At 58.0% G+C, this 17,748-nt stretch overlaps 2 protein-coding genes across 3 annotated transcripts; both read left to right on the top strand.

Moving 5' to 3' along the window:
* Positions 1-1,480: 1,480 nt before the first annotated feature.
* LOC117646329 (reticulon-4-interacting protein 1 homolog, mitochondrial-like) lies at positions 1,481-5,362 on the top strand. 2 transcript variants are annotated; one of them, XR_004587775.1, is made up of 12 exons: positions 1,481-1,581; positions 1,689-1,915; positions 2,246-2,483; positions 2,568-2,713; positions 2,841-2,996; positions 3,087-3,173; positions 3,261-3,466; positions 3,557-3,742; positions 3,825-4,002; positions 4,101-4,282; positions 4,467-4,568; positions 4,695-5,362. XR_004587775.1 is itself a non-coding variant. In XM_034387206.1 (11 exons), the coding sequence occupies exons 2-11, from the start codon at positions 1,868-1,870 to the stop codon at positions 4,777-4,779; spliced, it is 1,512 nt and encodes a 503-aa protein (XP_034243097.1). In that variant the 5' UTR covers positions 1,481-1,581; positions 1,689-1,867; the 3' UTR covers positions 4,780-5,362. The 2 variants fall into 2 exon arrangements, 1 of the variants encoding a protein (XP_034243097.1); XM_034387206.1 differs by lacking the exon at positions 4,467-4,568.
* A 1,018-nt stretch (positions 5,363-6,380) lies between these two features.
* Positions 6,381-17,392, top strand: LOC117646244 (major facilitator superfamily domain-containing protein 6-B-like). The gene is made up of 14 exons (XM_034387078.1): positions 6,381-6,535; positions 11,214-11,685; positions 11,756-11,910; positions 13,747-13,867; positions 13,943-14,108; positions 14,183-14,462; positions 14,529-14,627; positions 14,717-14,941; positions 15,010-15,155; positions 15,241-15,404; positions 15,517-15,720; positions 15,797-15,964; positions 16,043-16,248; positions 16,420-17,392. The coding sequence occupies exons 2-14, from the start codon at positions 11,571-11,573 to the stop codon at positions 16,828-16,830; spliced, it is 2,460 nt and encodes an 819-aa protein (XP_034242969.1). The 5' UTR covers positions 6,381-6,535; positions 11,214-11,570; the 3' UTR covers positions 16,831-17,392.
* The last annotated feature ends 356 nt before the right edge of the window (positions 17,393-17,748 follow it).

Here is a 17,748-nt window from a genome sequence, read left to right as displayed (position 1 = left end):
CAGTACTTTGTTATACTCACTAAGAGATGTGTTTGCTATTTTCAATGCTTTTTTTTTTCGACGCATCTCTAAATTGGCCTCATCAACACTGTTTAATGTGTAAATTGAATGTAAATTTGTTTTGATGGCCACATCAGATTATATTTATTTGTACAGGTAAAACTGAATTGTATGAAGTGTAAATATTAAAGAATAAAGAAACTGTGAATGTTGATAAAGCACTTTGGTCCGTTTTCAGCCCGTATTCCTTGAACTCTGCAACGAGAGACACTGCACTACACGACACTGCCGCGGTTCTCTGGCTGCCTAGGGCCTAGGGCTGCCAGGGGAGACAAAGTCGGGACAGCGACCGACTCAGACTGACTGCAGCGCTGCGGCCAGCTGCGCCAGCAACAGCCTCATCCTCAAAAGTCGTTTCGTCGCTCTCTCTCTCTCTCTCTCTCTGTCGCACTCAAGCGGCGCCCAGTGACGGTACGGCGGCGCGAGAGAGACAGAGACAGGGTCGGCTGGACCGGCTAAAAAGCGCGGCAGGCGGAGGCGGGCCCTGAGCGGGCGGGCCAAGGAGACCAAGAGGAATTGCCTTCTCTGGCGTGACGCGGCGGCCGAGAGAAAGGGCTTCATTGTGTCGGCGGGGCGGGGCGGGGCGGGGCGGAGCGTCCAAGTCCTGAGGGTTGACATTGCGCGCCAGGGCGAAAAGAGTGTGCTGGGAGGGGAGGGGGACAGGAAAAAGGGTTTCAGTGTGTTGCCAGAAACCTCTGCCTCTAAGCATGCCATAACACACCAAATTTTGCAGACTGGTCATCACCTCCACTATCGAACTGATTAATGTGCCACAACAATAAGACACAATTTTAATTCAAAGCATAATAAGCATTGCAACATAATGACACAACGCAAAGAAGTAGTTGTAACATTTTTCTTGTTTGAATAGTTATAAAACCACAGCAGTCCCATACCTTCATTCTATTCTTAAAATGTAAGTGCCTACCATCATAATTAAAAATTAACAAGGAATAATCCTCTCCGATAGTCCACCATTTCAGGCAATCATTCATAGGGTATTCAGTGTCGAGCAAACAGTGGATGCTGGTTAGGTTAGAAGAGCAGCGAGATGGCTCAAAGTTAAATATATTAGAAAACGCTTGGCAATAATTCTAAGGAATTCTCACGCCGGGAGCGCGGGCGAGAGTGTGGAATCAAAACAAATTCAAACATGGGAGCAAGAGAAGAACAAAAGAACACCGAAACAAATGAAGTACGACTAGCATAAGCTACCAACAGCAAAATACAAAACAGCGCGCCGTTAGTTTCCTCTTTAATTTATTTTTGATAAATAAAATATAAAAACAGAAGCATTATCATTTTTCTAACGTAGAGGTGCAGGCAAAACAAAAGGTTTCAAGTAAAATTACCTTTTAATAGATGGAAAGGTTTGAAAACCGCGCCTGCCATGGCTACCATCTTGTGACGTCACTACTACGTCACGCCCACGCCCTCTCTGCCTTGTGTCGAGTGAAGCAAATGTCCACCGTAGCAGACAACTCCAACTCACCCTTCTTTAGGGCCGGGGGGGTTGATCATGTAAGCAAAGTAGAAACAAACCTATCAGTTAACTGCGAATAAGAATCGCTTAAGGTCATACTTTGTGCTAATAAACCTTGGTTCTCTATTTTCTGACCTCGTCGCAGCTATTATCGAGTGAATGACCTGAAAGCAGAATGATTTTTCTCACCATCTTCTGCTAAGTGAGGTTGGACGCCGCACGACCTTTGAAAAGAAAACAGATAAAAATAAATATGACTTAACGTGAAGAGGGTGCAGCGTAGAGGGGTGCTTTCTTTAGATCAATGTCTTGGAGCTGTCAAGGATGGATGAAGTCGCCTTTCACTTAAACCAAAGACTGGAATCTTTTCAGGTAACACCCAAAGAGCTTTCCTCTTACACACAATCTTATGTGAAATTGATTTAAGAAATTGAAGAGGAACTGAATGATTTTCTCAAGGTTAAAATGCTTCTTTTATTTTTAATTTTTTTTTTCACTGGACATTATTTGTCTCTATGACTCTTTGTGCCCTTTACTGCGCACAAACAGAACTGAGACTGTCCTGGTGGAAGTAGGGATGGATCTGTTTGACAGTCCTGTACGACAGACTGTTTGATATAATTTTGACATTAATCTCTATTGTCAACAAAGGACACTCTGCCCCTTGTCTCTACTAATGCAAACCTGATTATTTGTCCTTAGGTCCAGTTGTTATCAGTGATTCAGCATGGAAACATGGCCATACATAGCCGAATGCAGGAATTGCATAATTTGGCTTTAGCTGCAATTGAAAGTAATCAAGCAACAGCAGTGAGGCAAACGTTTCGCACAATATGGGAAAAGCTTGTCTACCTCATTCAGGAGGCCAAAGCCTCCTTCCCCCGAGCAGTAAACCCTGTCGTATTATACGATGAGTTTATGCTTATGCTGGGAAACGAATGTATGTCAACTAACAGTAATTATTATTATTATGCTACATGTCTCAATGGAATCTCTCTCTCAGTATGCTTTGTGTTCATTACAGTGAATCGAAGAAATTTTTACACTGGCTGTGTCGGTTTTGCCTTGGGAGGCATGATTGGTGTAGTGGTTGGCATGTCCCTTCATTCACCACCCTCACCCAGCCAAAGAATTAGAGCAGTTGTGTGCATGGACTACCGAGGATTAGATGTAAGTTGCAAATGTAATGTGTTTTGTTTTCTATTCCCCCCTTGTTTTTGAATGGGGAATGTGTAATGGGGAATGGCATACAGTCGGTGTACAGGGGTTCATTCATTTGTCTGTATATGGTTTGCAGGCAGTTTCAACAAGTGATGATGTTCCTATGCCCATTCTGACATCACCGGATCAAATGCTAATTGAAGTTCGTGCTGCCTCCTTAGACTTTTTAGACATAAAAATATCTTCTGGCTATGGCCGAGTATTGAGGCGGCAGCTTCATAAGTACTCTGCTGTGAGTATTACAATGTTTGGTATGATTTGGTAATTATTTAAATTTACAATTTTTTTGCATTGTTTTGAAATTTTTATAAATGTTTTGCAGAGTACTCCTAAGGAACTACCTGTTGTACTGGGACGAGATTGTTCTGGTGTAGTTGTTGATATTGGGCATGATGTAAAAAACTTTGAAGTAAGTACCGCACTGAGGTTTTATTATTAAATGTAACAAACTTTTGTTCGTACTTCGAGCTAGAACCCTTATTTACTTTGGCTTCAGATTGGAGATGAGGTTTGGCTAGCTGTCCCGTACTGGGCATCTGGAACTTTAGCTCAGTATGTGGTTGCAAAAGAACGTCAGGTGGCGCGGAAACCAAGAGGAATTGGATTTGAGGGAGCTGCTGCCTTGCCATACTCAGGTTCAATTGCCTGGGATGCAATGGTGAACCAAGCAAAACTGAATAGCAAGAACACTCGTGGGAAGAGGTGAGAGTTGTTTCTATTTTGGTGTACTTACCAAGCTTTTTTCTGTATTGACTGCCCTTTTAATTTGTTCAAATTTCTCTGTTTTTGTAGGATACTTGTTCATTGTGGGAGTAGCCCTGTGGGCTGCGTGGTTACCCAGTTGGCTAGACTCTGGGGCGCACATGTCACTGTGACATGTCCTGCCCGAGCACTGACAGTCTGCAACGCCCTAGGGGCTGACGACACCATAGTATTTGAAGAGGGACCTGTAGATAAACAGCTTGCCTCACGAGAAAGGTACATGCCAGTAAAATGAGATACATGTATTATATATTTGTTTTCAAAAGGATTTTGTAACTATGTGCATTTTATCTTCCAGGTTCAATGTAGTATTTAATACTTTGGGAGCAGTTGTCCATGACTCATGTTTGAGATTTTGTGATGATGATGGTATTGTTGTCACAACGGTGGCAACCAAAATAGCATCTGACTCCTATGGTTTCATTCTTGGAACTTTGTATGCGATCTGGGTCAAGATACAGTGCTTAGTCATGAAGGTAAAAAAACCACTTTAAAAATACTTTTGTACAAGGAAACTTCAACATATGAATTATTAAGTTTGTGAGTGTGATATTAATTTTGTACAATGTTGCAGGAAAAAGTGGCATGGGGTGCTGTTCACTTAAATAGTGACACTTTGAATGAGTTAGCAAAACTAGTTGACAATGGACAGCTGCAGCCTGTTGTTGACAAAATATTTTCTCCTAGAGATGTAGAATTGGCATTTCAGCATACCGACTCTGCACAAGCCATTGGAAAGACTGTCATTCGTTTCAGGTGTGTAATTGCATTATATATCAGTTGTTTATGTGCATGTGTGTGTGCGCTTGTGTTTATTACAAATTTTTAAGCAATGGTCTCTAACTGGTGCTTTGATTGCCTTTTCAACCATGTCCATGCTTCGTAACACGTGTTTTGTTTGACTTGTGAGGGTGCTTTTAATGCCTTTGTGTGTTTCCAGCTCTCGCTTCAGATGACCAGGACTCTGGGGTAGGATCGGTGGGACTCCATACAGATCTGCCCCAACCCCTTTCTCTTAAAGCAGTTGTTTCATGTTGTTATAGTATGTGGCCTTTTCCTGCATGGATTTATTTTAACTGAAAACACTTTTAACAATAATAATCATGATATTAATACAATGTTCACTACTACAAGTGTAAAATATTAATTTGTTTCAATGGTGTTGCAGTGGCTTTGGATTCAATGAGGATGACAGCCAGTCCATGCGGTCTCGATCTTCAGCCAGATCGTCAAAGCCTGACATTTTGACATGATGGTGTCGGTTCAGAGATAGATTGGGACCTCCAACATATCTCTCCTACAAGTCACTCAATGGCTAATGACCATTCAGTTTTATGCATAATTAAATAGCAGGTTTGAAGAGCTCATGAAATGTTTTGTTCATATTAGATGATAATACCTGTACAGTAAGAGATGTCTCATCAGCACTAGTGATAATAGAAAGGTGCATACGGGTATTCTATACCATAGGATATGAGAAAGTTAGTAGAGGTGCGAATCTACCCATGGCTAAAAGCCTACCATGAAATTTGTGTCCCTAGATGTCTAGTGAAAACCTGAATGTTGTCCAGTATTCTATATTCAACACCACCTATACCTGTGTACTAGGATGTAATCTGCTTTCCTGGAGAGGACTTTGTTTCTGCAAAATGCTTACCCTTCCGTTTGATTTATCATATCTTGAGATAAGTTTTACTAGCTACTAAGTATTGCTTACCAGGCAAATGAATCATCACTGCTATTAATTTTAATATCATTGTACATAAAATTATTTTTTGAAGGAACAAAGCCATGTAGCTAGTGAAGTGCATTTTGTATATAAAGTTAAAATTGTTAAAAACTTTGGTTCCTTTTTTTTTTCAAATGTCGACCTTTCACTCTGACACAAATCATTCCCAAAACAAATGAATTCCAATGGAGAAAAACACTGCATGGTGCTCGGTTGTTAGCAAGCAGAACAAAGCAAAGGGGCAGGGGAATCCCAAAAGACCCACTCCCGGGTAGGCCATGGCCAGGCCCTGAGCCTCGCGAGTCGAGTCAACATGCTTTTGGCGGAGTCATGCCGCCGCCACTCCGCGCTGGATATTCCAGGGTGTCCTGTCCAGGGCACGGCGCCTCAGCGACTTGGCACTTCCCTCCGCCTGCCTGACGGCCACTACACCGCAATAGCAAGGCCTCCCTCCGCCCTTTGCCCTCGCCCAAGGAGCACAATCACATCGGCCGAGGAGAGCGACGTGCATGACAGCAATGACAGTGCGGGGAAGTACCAGCTCGACGGCCGGGCCAGCAAGCCGCGGACACGAAGCGTTGCGTTTTCTGGCGAGGTAGAAAAGGCGCGTCACGGCCTGGGCCTGGGCCTCGGGGTCCCCGCGCGCGGCGCGGCCCGGCGCGCGGACCGCTGGTGCCGACCGGAGATAACAGCAGACGGCAAAGACAACAAACTTGTTGGTGAGCGGCGCGGGCAGTCTGGACTGCGAGGGGCCGTCCCGTCCCGTCCAGGCCGAGGCGGGCGAGGCGGGCGAGGCGGGCAAGCGCACCGCAAGGGACGCGGGGGGAACAAACAGCGCGTGGCCGCGCCTGCCCTTCCCTGCACTGCCCCGCCGTACCCCGCCGCTCTGGCCGAGCGGGCCACGGTGGGGACCACGGTGGGGACCACGGTGGGGACCATGGCGGGGCGCGCAGTCCAGTCCAGTCCGTGCCTCCGCGCTGGAGCAGTCACAAGTCGCGGACCCAGCCCCATTCCAGGGGACCCTAGAGCCCCGCCAGCCTCCCCGGCCGAAGCCGCGCCGAGTCCGCGATCGCGTCCCGCGTCGTGCCGCCGCCGGCCTGCCGGTGCAGGCGTCCTGGCCGTCCTGGCCGTCCTGGCCGTCCGCGCCCCGGGCGCAGTGTCCGCGTCCGCTTCCTCCGCGCCTTAGAAGCAGCTGTTGACTGTGTAGCAGTGTAGTGACAGGCGGCCGCCCAGGCCCTGGCCGAAATATTTCTCCACTGATCGGATACTCAGTCTGCACGGTAAGGTATGCCAGCGTTTAGGTCTCTGAGTGCCTCGACATCGACAGTCCCCTCGAACCGCCGCGGCTGCCTTCGCCCTGTCTCGCCGTCGACAGCAGTGGCGTGGTCGCGAAGGTGCCAGGGCGATGGTGCACACAGCCTGTGGAAGAAGGAGAGCATAGCAGCCTTCGCCGTGCTTCGCCGTCGGAGTGGCGTGCACGACGAGGGAGTGCTTGCGCTGCTTGCGCTGCTTGCGCTGCCCGCCCGTCCTGGATTGCGCGGTGGGCTCCGACGCCAGATGAGCAGAGCGCGGCGCGGGGCGGGGCGGGGCGAGGTCGCGGGCGGTCGCGGCCCAGAGCTTGCGTACCGCCGCGCCGCCGCGCCGTTCGCGCTGTCGGCCCTGAAGGCCCTGAAGCAAGGCGGCACGGCGGGGCATGGCGAAGCGAAGCGCGGCCACCCTCTTACCCAACAATGGGAGTGAAAGTGAAGCTGCCTGTTTACCTGTTGACGCGCACTACACCGTCAATTCGTCATCCCGCGCGGAATGCAGAACGCAGTGCCGAACGCGACGGGCGAGGCGAGGGTCGCTAGGCGCCACCGGGACGCGAACCCGCGCACCGCCGTGCCAAGGCTGGCCAAGGTCACGGCGTCCACGTCCTGTCTCCCTAAAGCAGCTGGCCGCGTGCCGCGTGCGGTGCGCGCGCCTCGGCCTCCACGCCCATCAAACAGCAACGGCACTTTACCCGCCGGTCGCTTGCAAACAAACAAAGCTGACCTTTCTCTCCAAATGGAAAGAATAGCGGACTCTGCGTGGTCGAAGAGCGCCCCGTGAGTGCGAGAGAGAAAGAACGACGACACAAGGACGACAGTGGCGCGGCCGAGATCCGGCCGAGATCTGCGTAACTGGCGTCGGCGGCTGGCCTGTGCCCGGCGTCCGGGACGTTTCGTGCGCAGAGGGCAGGCACCGCGCCAGGCATGCACGCGGCAACGCCACGTAGAAAAAGAGGAGGCAAAAAAAGAGACAACAGCAGAAATAGGCGCTGGGTTCGCGGTGTGGGTGGCGTGTGTGCGCAGGGAAGCCAAACCTTCAATCTGCAGATTGGACGAGTACTTATTTCGGGAAAACCGCCGTGGCGCAGCAATACACAACACAGCAGCACGGGCCGCGATTAGGCGAGAATGCGCTCCGTCATTTTTGGACACGTGTTTATTTTGTCCAGCTGCCCGGCCGGCCCAGCGCTTTGACCATCCGCAAAAAAAAATAATGGCGTTGTCCTTGGCCACGGCCACGACAGCGACAGCGGCGCTTGGCAGCCCCGAAACGCAAAGCGCATCCACCGGCATTATTTTGGCATTAGTCGCCGGCCATAACTAGGCGCTTCGTTCCATCTCTCTCGCACCCGAAGGGGCGCGAAGGGGGCGGCACGCTTGCAGTGTTTCGCCGCTGGAGACACACACACACACTCCCTCCCTCTCTGGGCCAGTCGCGGCTTATCGGCCGTTCGGCCGTTCGGACGTTGCATAACAAGGCCGCCCCTCGACCTTTGAAGCGGGAAGCCGAAGCCGAATCCGAAGCCGAAGCCGAGCCGGCGGCGGAGAGGGAAGGAGAGAAAGAGCGCCTGGCAGGCAGGCAGGCAGGCAGCCGCCACCGCGCCGTCGGCACAGGGGCGCACCGGGTTGCCTACCCCCGCACCAAGCTCCTCCCTCCAGCGCCGTGTGTGTGTGTGTGTGTGTGTGTGTGTGTGTGTGTGTGTGACGAAGGTGGACGGCCAATCACGGCGAATGCGGCGATGCACGCGAGCGGGGCCAAACTTACGTGACTGCATCACGCGGCGCGGGCCGGGCGCACTCGGCTGGCTGGTGCAGGCTGATGATTCCGAACAGTGTGCCCGTCGCTCTGACTCTCTCGCTCTCACGGGGTGTCGGGGGCGTCGGGGTGGGTGCGAGAGGGACGGAGCGACGAGGAGGAGCCTGAGGAGCGGGATCATGCCCTGCCGTGCCCTGCCGTCTCGCAAGTCGTCACCTGGAGGGAGTCCTCGCCGTTTCGGCGCGGCCCCTGCGTGCCGATAAGACCGCCGCACGCGCGTGCCCGCGCCCCGCCCCGCCCCGCCACACCAAGAATTCGTGGCCGCCACTGGCCGCCACGTGCCGAGTGCCGCGGTGGCGCCGTTTTGGTCTGGGCGGCCTGGCCCTCGGGCTCCGCGGTCCGCGGTGGCACTCGGGTTACGGCCGCCACCGCTGCCGCCACCTCCATAGCGGGGCACACGGCGCAGCGCCGTGCCCGCGGGGATTCCGGACCAGCCGCGAATCAATCACACTCTCCGCCTTTGATTCGTTTTGCTCCCCCGCAATCCGTCTCCGCGCTGCCTGCTGCCTGCAGACTGATTTCCGAGAGTCGTTTCCGGCGCTCTGTCTCTCTCACACGCATGGGGCGTCCCGTATAGAAGCAAGAGAGACGTGAGAGCGGCGAATAAGACTCCCGCAATCGGTCTGCCGCTCCGCCGGGAGCGTCGTCGCACCGGCACTCCGACAATCAGACAATCACAGCCGCCAACGTCCGGAAGCTAACTGCGGCGATTTGGCCGCCTCGTCCAGTCACACTTCCACACGCTTCCAGGTGCGGGTGCCCACGGTGCGGTGGTCGCGGCGGCTGTCAAAGTCCAAATTGGAACGTGTTGAAGCGTTCTGGGCGGTGAAGGCCTCGTGTCAACGCCGTCAACGCCGTCGACGCTGTCCACGCGTCGCGCTGCTGCCCTGCAGTCCTACATCGGCCTTCCTCACGCTCGTGTTGGTCTGGGTCGCGGTTTGCCTCCGGAGCGGGACGGGGCGGGGCGGCATTTGCCTCGAGGCGCCGTCGTCCTACGTCTGCATTTGCCAGGAGCCGACCGCGCCGCGAAACGCACCATTCTCGTATCGGCACGCGGTGCGGCGTGGGGAAAGGGGGGGAGGACGAGCGTCCTGACCCAGAAAACCAACACCCAGGCCGTGCCCGGCCAAGCCCAAGCAGTGAGCACATACAACTTCGCCCCGGCGGCGCCCCACTAATCGACGTCACCGACGTCCTGCCGGCCGAGGCGCCACCAGGCCCGTTCTCGTCGTCGGCCGTGCCCCGAGGGAGAGAGGGCGAGGATCGGGGTCGGGGAGGAGGGTAGGGGGGCGTCAATCACTTACAGTGTCACCTGGTAACCCGAGCTGCTGCACCGCGCACCGCGCGCGAAACCTCTCTCCGAGCCTCTCTCCCACCTCTCGTACCGCCCGCAGCTCCCCCTCGCACCCCCGCACTATCCGACTGGACCCAAATCATCTCCCACCCGCCTCACCGCCGCACGCACAGTGCGCAGGGCAGCAAGGCGCCGAGGACGTCCTCCAGTCCTCCAATCCTTTAGCGAGCAGAGCGTGGAGTACGACACGCGTGCACCGAGGCTGCAGCCGTTGTGTCGCAAGCAACGCGCACGCCGCGCGGGGAAGGCGCCGTGACTCCTTTTCCGTCCTCTGCTGGAGGCGGGGTTGCAGACTGCGGTGCCCGGCGGGCTCATTTCGAGAGTCGTCTTCGTCGCGGTGATGGTGCGCCCCGAATGGGTGCGAGAGAGACAGAGCGACGAAAACGACTCGGTAGTGCACGGCACCGAGCAGCGCGATGCCGCCGGCCACGGCACGGCTGCTGCATTTCCGCCTTCGCCGGAGGGGGCGCACGGGGGCGGGGGCCCGGGGGTTCACTTCCCGCACCTCCATTTTCCAGGCGATTTGGCCCCTCCGTACGTACGCGCCGCCAAGGGCCGCGGTGCCGCGCGCACCTAGGACGTCGCGTTGCCTCTACTCCCCCCCTCTCCCCTTCCCCCAATCATCGGATATTTTCGGCCCATTTGCGCAGCGTGTGCTTGCTGCCGCCGAGCTGCCGCCGCGGAGCCTCCAGCGCCCAGAGCTTTCAATCCGCAGCGCGCGAACCATTCTCTCTATGCGGCGCGGCGCTTTACTAGCGACCAAGCGACGTGACGGCCTGCTGGCTGGCTGGCTGGCTGGCTGGCTGGCTGGCTGGCTGGCTGGCTGGCTGGCTGGCTGGCTGGCTGGCTGGCTGGCTGGCCGGCAGGCGGGCGGTAGGCGGTACGTTACATACCGGACGCCAGCGTTTCAATAGTCGCTCGACTCTGCGCCGCGTTCCCAGGAGAGGCTCGCAAAGAACCGAATGAATCTGGTTTTTGGCTCCAGTGGCGGATCCAGAGCCGACCAGCGGAGGGGGAGGCGGGAGGGGCAACGTACGACACTTTCTGCCTTCTTGTGGGGGCAAAGTGTGGCCCTTTGCCTACCTTTCAGGCAGCTATCCTGAGGCTGAAAGAACAATTGCCCTTTTGCCCCCCCCCCCTCCTTGATCCGCGTTGGTCCGGCTTTGGGTCGAGTGGACGCGAACCGCGGTGCGCGGCCGGCCTTTCCGAGGCCCGCCGTGCGGCCGCCGCCACGGTCTCCGCCACGGTCTCCGCGGCGGCGCGGCGACGCAAAGTGCCCAATTTGAAACGTCCGCCGCGAGTTTACGGCGATTCGGCCTCCGTTAGAGTCAAGTAAGCGGCGAGTGAACTGTGGAGCACAAGCGGCCGAGGGGCCGGCCGCGGCCGCGCCGTCGCGCGTGTTTCGGGACGTGTTTCGGAACGTCCAACGCGTTTTGCCCAAACTTGTAAATGGTCTCAAGATCGTTGTCCTGTCGCAGGTAGATGCAGCTGGCCTAGGATGAGCTGCAGGACGGCGCCCTCCACCGCCTGCCGCAAGGCCTGCCGCTCCGAGGACCGCCTTGCCGTCAGCGCCGTCCACGCCGTCAGCGCCGTCCCGCGACGGGCCAACCCGATGAGGATATTCAGTGTGGCGTGGCCCATCGTGCCGGCCGACTTGGAGCTGGCCAGCGCCTTGCCCCGGTGACCTCAGCAGGCGAGCAGCACCTCCCCGAGCAGGCCCCCGCAGCGCAGGCGTTGCGGTGTCCGAGTCCGGAGAGCGGCCTGAACGTCGACGACGTGTGGGTGTCCACGCGTGCCCCTTTCTTCACGACCAGAGGCTGTGATATCGACCGACCATGTCCACCAAGACGTCCACCATGTCGGCCAGCTCGTTCTGCCGGCGGATCGCCGAGGACTTCAAGCACAAAGAGCTGCTGCCGCTCAAGATGCTCTTCTTCGTGCACGCCTCCAGTGAGTACAAAGGGTTTCCCTCAATTCCCTGCTGTGCTTGTTTGGTCTGACGCGCGGCGTTGTTTTGCAGCGATGCTGGTGCTGTACCCCTACCTGACGATCCACATGAGGGAGCTGGGCATCAGCGTGGAGGAGACCGCCATCATGTCGGCCGTGACGCCCGTGGTGGCCATCGTGATGCCGCCAGTGGCGGGCGTCATCGCGGACCGCATCGGCAACTTCAAGGTGGGCCATGCCGCCGTGCTGCCGTGCTGCCGTGCTGCCTGGCTGCTCGGGCGTGCCGGCGGGGCGGGGCGGGGCGGGGCGGGGCGGGGCGGGGCGGGGCGGGGCTGGCGGGGCGGGGCGGGGCGGGGCGGGGCGGGGCGCTAGGGAGCCTCCAGCACGCCTCGCCTCCCCCACGGCGTTCAGGTGTCGCGGGCCACAGTGGGGCACAGTGGTCGGTGACGGATGGGGCTCATTAAGATGCCCTGATAGCTCAAGCGGCAACTGCGCACCGCACTGTAATAGCACAGTGCATCAACACAGTCAGGCCCCGCCTCGGCACTAGTCGCTATCATCATATTTAACTTGGCCACTGAACTCAGTCACCGACTGCTGAAATTCCCTTCCCGACCGCTCAAGTTTCCTTCCTGACCGCCGAAATTTGGTGCCCACCATTTTTATGTAAATCGGGTCCTGTCTCTTCGTCTTGGTCGGTAGTGCAATACGGTCCGTCGGGCTGCGTGGCTGCGTGCAACTTTTCCCTCCACCGGTGCGTGGCGGCGTGGCGTGCCGTCTTCCGCGGCGCGACCGGCATAAATTTTAAATTTTCGCGCCATCGGAAAGCCGGAAAACAGAACACGCAAGGCCGCACAACGGCACTCGTTTGTTTTTCGTGCTACCACGGCCATTGTCATTTTTATGCAGTTATTTTCTTTCTTCTCTGCGGCGAGGTGCTTTGCCTAGCCTTCACCGCGGTAATGCCTGCTTTCAGCGAGCAGATCCGGTTGGAGCCGAGCGACCGCCGGCCGCTGCGAATGCAGGCGAATGCTGGCGAATGCATGGCGCCAGTGCACGATCCGTTTCCTGTGGTGGGTGGGCGGCCACGTTCGGGTTTGCCCGGTGTTGACTCGGAAAAAACTGGGGGGCGGCGGGGCAGACAGCGCGACAACGCCGCAGAAACAGCCTCTCAGTCTCAGGCCGCCTCGCGCTGCCCCGCGGTGCCGCGGGCGGTGGGCCTTCCCCCACTCTCTATTTCACGTGCGTCTTAAGAGACCACGGTTTTCCAAAATTCAACCAGCGCTACTACTTTTTGCTTAAACCCGATAAACCAATTAGTTTTACAAAAAAAAATTGTGATAGTTTTTTACTAGGTTAAACAATTTTGTTTTAAAAAAGTGGAAAAAAGAAAGGATGCGTGACTTGCCAATTAGCACAGATGGCGCTCCGTCCGGCGGCGTCGCTCCTGACGGACATGTGCCCTGCGCCCGCGGTGGTGGCCCGGAGAGCGATGAGTGTGATTACGACGTGCTCACCAGCAACAACAACAACAACAACAACATCAACAATAACCGTCACGCCAAGGCCAGCGCCCATTCGGACACCAACTTTCACATCGCTAAAAATTTCGAACAAACTTAATTTTTTTGTGGCCGGTCTTGGCGCCGCTCCTCATTCGCTCGTATTTGCCGACTTGCTGACGCCGTGCCGTGCCGTGCCGTGCCGTGCCGTGCCGTGCCGTGCCGTGCCCCGGCGCCTATGAATGGCGAGTCGATGGGCGGAACCGGTTCCAGTGCTCCAGCGCGGCAGCGCGCCGCGCCGTGACGGTTCAGCCACCTTGCCGCATGCACCGCCACACCGCCACACCGCCGCCTTCTTGTGGGTCACGGCCTCCGTTCCGCTATTCCCACCCGGGCAAAAAGACGGCGAAAAAGCATCATTTTCCCTTGAACCCGTTTTTCGGGGCGTTCGCGCGGTCCGGGCCCCACCGCTCCGCGCCCGGCGAGCAGCCCGCCAGTCCGGCGCGGCGGCCGCGTGGTGTGCCTACCCTCACGGCGCCGCGGTCTGTCTGTCTGTCCGCAGCTCATGTTGGCGCTCTTCTCCTCGCTGGGCGGGCTGGCCGCGCTGCTGCTGCTGGCCGTGCCCGTCGGCCGCTACAACGTCAAGTACTCGGACAGGGTCTACTTCTCCGTGGGCTGCCCAGGTACGAGGCGGCTCGTTCTCCAGCGCTCCTCGTCTGTGTCCAGGCGCTGCCCCTCACACGCCGCCTCTGTTCCAGGCAGCTCGCTGGAGGCCGTGTGGGCGGACCAGAACCCGTGCCGCGCCGTGCCCTGGGACGCGGACGGCGCCCCGGTCAACCTAACCCTGGACAGCTGCGGCGTGGTGTGCAGCGCTGACTTCCCCGACGCCACGCAGCTCAACCACAGCCTCCGCGCGGCATCCAGGTACGCGTCGGCCCGGCCGAATCTCACCGGCCTGCCCGTTCGCAAACGCCGTCACTCTCCTCTGCCTTCCGCAGGTTCTCCCTCCGCATCTCCGACGACGGGGCGCACAGCGACACGTTCTCGTACAACCTGGCGACCCCGAGGCCGGCCAAGGCGTACACCGGGCACGGCGCGCCGGGGCCGCTAGACGCGCGGCTGCTGCCGGACCTCGGCGTCATGGCCTCGCCCGCGGCGCCGCCCAGGGTGTACTTCCCGACGCCGGGGCTGCACACGCTGCGGTGCGAGGACAACGACGACAACGCCACCATGCGGTGCCTGCTAGGGCGCGAGGGCGCCGTCGGCCACGGCAACCCCGTGGACCAGCCCACGCCGCACGCCCGCATGGTGGCCGTGCTGGCCGCCGCGGACGCCCTGGCCCAGCAGCAGCAGCGCTACCGCGTGGCCAAGCTCGACCCACTGCCGTCCGTCGTCCGGGGCGCCCGGCCGGTGCCCGCCGTCTGCGGGGACACGTTCGCCAAGGTGAGGCCGCGTCCCGCCGCGTCCCGCAGGGACTTCCAGGATCCGACCATTGGACCGCCTTCAAATTTAATGCGTCTTGGTGAATTCAGGCGGGCCGCTCCGCGTCCGTGTGGCTGGCCAGCCAGGAGCCCCAGTCCCCGGCCACCTCGCTCTCGCAATGCGTGGCCAGCTGCTTGGCGTCGGCGCCGCGGATCCGCTTCTGCAGCAACATGCAGGACGTCGTCGAGGTGGACCCCAGCTTCACCTTCTGGATGTACCTGATCGTGCGCGTCTTCGTCGGCGTCATCGGCGGCACGTCCTTCGCCATGTTCGAGGTGCGTCTTGTGTTCACCCTGGCTGTGACTCTCCGCCCGGCAGGCCTTTGAACGCCTTGTTGTTCCAGGGCGCGGTCATCGCCATCCTCCGCGAGCACAACGGTGACTACGGCCTGCAGCGCATCTACGCCTCCATCGGCGGCATGATCTCGTCCCCGCTGTCCGGGATCCTGATCGACTACGCCAGCGCCGGCAGGCACTACACGGACTTCAGGTGCCAGCGACTGCTTCCAAACAAAACAAGCGTTATAATGTTGCTGTTGGCGGTTTTCAGAAAAATGTGTTCGCTTTGCCGCCAGGCCGGCCTTCTACCTGTACGCCGCGCTCAAGCTGGCCAGCGGCCTGCTCATGCTGAGGATCGACCTGCAATTCAAGGCGCCCGCCAAGAACGTGGTGGGCGACGTGCTGCACGTACTCAAGAACGTCGAGATGGTGGCCTTGTTCGTCGTCTGCTTCCTCCTCGGTGCGTTCGTGAGGCAGTGGAGGAGAGAGAGATGCAACTGCAGACACGCGACATACATGCTCTCGCGATTTCCAGAAGCCTTCTAATCGCGTTCCTTGTCGCGCTGTTGCAGGCACGGCGTGGGGCTACATCGAGAACTTCCTGTTCTGGCTGCTGCAGGACCTGGGCGGCTCACGCTCCCTGATGGGCATCACGGTGACGGTGGGCGGCATCGCCGGCATCCCGCTGCTCGTGCTCAGCGGCCCCATCATCGAGCGCGTGGGCCACGCCAACGTGCTCTTCGTCGGCTTCGTCTTCTACGCCATCCGCCTCTTCGGTCGGTACAGTGCTCACAGTGTGGAGAGAGGTGGCTGTCGCGACGCCAGGGTGACCCTTGCCGATCCTTGCCGCAGGCTACTCGATGATCTACAACCCCTGGCTGTGCCTCGTGTTCGAGGCCATGGAGTCCTTCACGTCGTCCCTCGCCACCACGGCGGCCGTCACCTACGCCGCCACGCTGTCCTCCTCGTCCACGGACACCAGCGTGCAGGGCCTCATCGGCGGCCTCTACTACGGCGTCGGTCAGTGGCCGATACCCTTGTAAACCAGTGTGTTCTTGAAAGCCTTGTGCAGTGACCTTGACCTACTTTTACTCGCAGGCAAAGGCGCCGGCTCGCTGATCGGCGGCTACCTCATGAAGGCCGTGGGCACGCGCAACACCTACCGGGTGTTCGCGGCGGGCTCGCTGGGCGCGGGCCTCGTGTACTTCATGCTGAACCACTTCTACCTGCGCCACCTGAGCAAGGCCAACAAGGCCCGCAGGGAGGCCAAGGTGCACTCCGACAAGGACCACGAAGCCTGCGTTGTAAGTCTACCGAGAGATACGCCGCCAGTCACCTTAGAGGCTGTGCCGCGGCGACGTCCAGACGTCGAACATCGAACTCGCTGCCCGATAGCGCGATAGCGACGGATAAGCAGTCAGTCACGACCGCGTACGGCGTGTGTTCTTATCTATTGTCTTGTCTGCCCCGTCCAGATGTCGGATATCGCCAAAGACAAGTGCCTGTCCAAGGACGTGTCCAAGGACGCCCTGGACAAGCCCAACAACACTGTGATACTCAACAACAAGGCGGCGTGCGCGGCGGCGGCGGCCGCAGCGGCGGCCACGGCCACGGACGCGGTGCAGCAGAAGAACAACCGGAACTCGGCGCTGCTGCAGCAGCAGCCGCCCGCGGCGGACGCCAACAAGCAGGGCACCGAGAAGGCGCCGCTGGCGCGCCTCGCCGCGCTCAGGGACTACTCCAGCTCGGGGGACACGTCGGCGCCGCGGCGGTTCAGCGCGCACCTGGCGACGCCCAGCGCGGCCGAGGGCGAGGACACTGTGCGGAGGCGCAAGTCCACGGACTGCGGACTCGGTGGCGGGCCCAAGGACCCCGTCGAAAAATAAGTCAAAGACAGACAGAGAAATACTCGTGACAAAAAAAGAAAATGTAAGCTGTGTTAATTTTTCTACTCAAGATCTCGACCGTGAATGCACACAGCCCCCGCGGTTTCCTGCATGGAGGGCACTGCGCGGCACTGCGCGGCAGACCGACTCCCCGTCCGCTGCCCATTCAAGCTTTGACTCGTACCGCGGTGCGCGCCCCGCCCCTCCCCCGCCCCCTTTTTCATTACCCGACCGCACCGCTCTCCGGCGGGGCTATTTGAATTTCAGCAGGAAACTCTCGCGCGCGCGGGAAGGCTGCTGCTGCGCCGCGCGTGTGTTGGCGGCGAGGCCCGGCAGTCCGGCAAGCCAGCAGGCCCTCCAGGAGAGCACGGCAAAGTTTGCCAATTTTAATGTTGACAGGCCGTGGCGCCGTGCGGTGCCGCGGTCAGGCGAAGCATGGCGAAGCGAAGCTAGTCCGGCAGAGTCCCTCCATGTGTGCCATTGGCCAGAGCGACGTCGTTCGTGTTGTTGTTGTTGTGTACGTGTTCGGAACAAAGTGAAAATAAAGTGAGTGTGCTGTGTCCTTGCTGTGTGTCTTGTTAGCCAGCGACCCACGAAGCCCAAACCCAAACCCCCACGCCAGCGACAGCAGCGACAGCGTGCCTAGCGCTGCACGGCGCGTCGCATCCGGACCTAATTTGCCCTCGCGCTCCAAACTGCGAGGCTCGGCCGAGGCCTCGGCCGCATCCAATGGGGAGCGTGCTCGTGGCGCGTCGCTTGTCCGTCAAGCACCGTCAAGCGACGCATGCATTTTAATGGGTAGTCGTCTCTCGGTCTCTCGGAGCGCGCGGCCGGCCTTGGGGATGGCCTTGAGGCCTGGCGGGGCTGCTAGGGACTGCTGGGGGCCACAAGGCGCAAGGCCAGTGTGCGTCACGCCAC

Source organism: Thrips palmi, unplaced genomic scaffold (assembly GCF_012932325.1).
Source record: "Thrips palmi isolate BJ-2018 unplaced genomic scaffold, TpBJ-2018v1 HiC_scaffold_19, whole genome shotgun sequence".
NCBI classification, from domain to species: domain Eukaryota; kingdom Metazoa; phylum Arthropoda; class Insecta; order Thysanoptera; family Thripidae; genus Thrips; species Thrips palmi.
This window is presented reverse-complemented; position numbering and strand designations above follow the sequence as displayed.